At 40.2% G+C, this 1,743-nt stretch overlaps 1 protein-coding gene across 1 annotated transcript in view; it reads right to left on the reverse strand.

Annotated features, from left to right (window-relative positions):
* Nucleotides 1-1,275: 1,275 nt before the first annotated feature.
* LOC108799598 (sperm flagellar protein 1-like) overlaps nt 1,276-1,743 on the reverse strand; it is a 67,643-nt gene continuing 67,175 nt past the window's right edge. Inside the window, exon 7 of the mRNA XM_018571487.1 lies at nt 1,276-1,389. Within this exon, the coding sequence (XP_018426989.1) occupies nt 1,276-1,389 (114 nt within the window). The remainder of the gene's footprint in view (nt 1,390-1,743) is intronic.

Below are 1,743 nucleotides of genomic sequence, written 5' to 3' on the forward strand. Positions count from 1 at the left end.
TCTGGTGCCTGCAGCCGCTGTATGTAAACAGCGGGGATTCCTTGATCGACACGTTGTTAGTGTTGATGGAGGAATCGGGTCTATTTTTTCCGTTCAGCCAGCGGGTTTAACGAAAAAAACAGATCAGTGTATGGCTAGACTTGCTCTATTCAAAACAGGCATTTTGCTATTTACAGGCATTTCAAACACTCACTGATAATTTATTTAAAGCATAACTGTAATTTACATGTTTTAACTTTTCTGGGCAAGTAGATGGTGAGAGCACTGCCAGACTAAATTTTCTCTTCCCTTATACCCCAAGTTGACTATTTACCTTTAAGCAGAAATCTACTCAATGCCAGAAGCTTTTACCACACTTCTGCCTGTGCATCAGGCTACGTCACACAGTCACTTCCTGTCTAAACTCCACTCATATGCCCACTGTACTTCTCCAAGATACGGGGGTGATGTTGGCACATTCCAGATGCAGATAATGGCGTTACTAGATGCGGAGTTGTACTTCCATTTACCCACTCAGTCACCCATACTGATTGGCATCTCCGTGTAATCAGCATACAGACGTGTTATTAGGTGATAGAAGAGAAAGGAATTCCCCTGACACTGCCTGCAGAAATGCCCATTCATGTCAGTACAAAGCTTTATGGGATATGTAACGGTTTATGGTGCACAAAGCTACGTTGGAAAAAAACATGCCGCGCCACAAAGTACACTCTTTTTTTGTACAACCACAAATTTTGCCAAAAATTAAAACCTCACTGCTTTTAAAAGTGTGGATGGATGAATCTTTCGCTGCGGCTATTGTTGGCGAGTGCAGTTAGCAGTCACTGCAGTCAGAATACATGAATATTGACCGCACATCCGTAAGTGTAGTGCATCATGCCTGTTTTTGCAGTGAATTTTTACAAGTTGATAAAAATTGACTTTAAAGCGATAGTGCGATATCATATAATGAGAAAAGTGATGAATTCAGGTTCATTTAGGTTCCCTTTACACATATAATCAGCCAAGCCTTATGTCAATCAAATTTTTATTTTAAAAAGTACTCCGAGTTATATTTGTTACACACACAATATATATAATGCTAGAGCTACAGCCTTTTTTTTTTTCATACTTAAAAAAACAAACAAAAAAAAACCAGAAAGAGGCACTTGTCCAGCCCAATGCTCAAACTGGATGAGTATGAGAAAAGTCCCTGAGCATGTCTTCTGGGAATTTGCGCGATGCTTGGTAGTAGTGTTGATAATTACATTCTTGCATAGTTCTAAAGCAAAGACCTCAAGTGATATTCTTCCGCAGTCTTTGTTTATTTAGGTGCCTTGTCAAATCTTCTATCCTCAGGTCTTTCAGCTGCACCAAGTGCTCCAGGCGCTGGACTTTCATCTGAAGTATCTGCCAAGGACATAGATAAAGTTAACCATCCAGCAGAGCCTTAATCTGCACAGTAGAAAATATTCAATTTAGGTTTATGAATCATGGAAACCGTGTACATGGAATTCTGATTAGATCATGCATAAGGTAATATGATAACCTATTTTTTTCCATTCTTAGAATAAAGTTTTTACTTACCTCCCCAGGCACTATCAGTATGTGTTAAAGCAAATAAGCAGTTCGTAGGTATATTCTGGTAGACAACAGTCTCAGCACTTTACAGAGAACCAGAGTGTCCCACGATGGCACTCAACATTGGATCAGTTTTATATGCTTCTGGCCGGGGGGGGGGGGGGGTTTTGTGAACACAGGGCC

This window comes from Nanorana parkeri, unplaced genomic scaffold (assembly GCF_000935625.1).
Source record: "Nanorana parkeri isolate BGI_ZX_2015 unplaced genomic scaffold, ASM93562v1 scaffold1767, whole genome shotgun sequence".
Lineage (NCBI taxonomy): Eukaryota > Metazoa > Chordata > Amphibia > Anura > Dicroglossidae > Nanorana > Nanorana parkeri.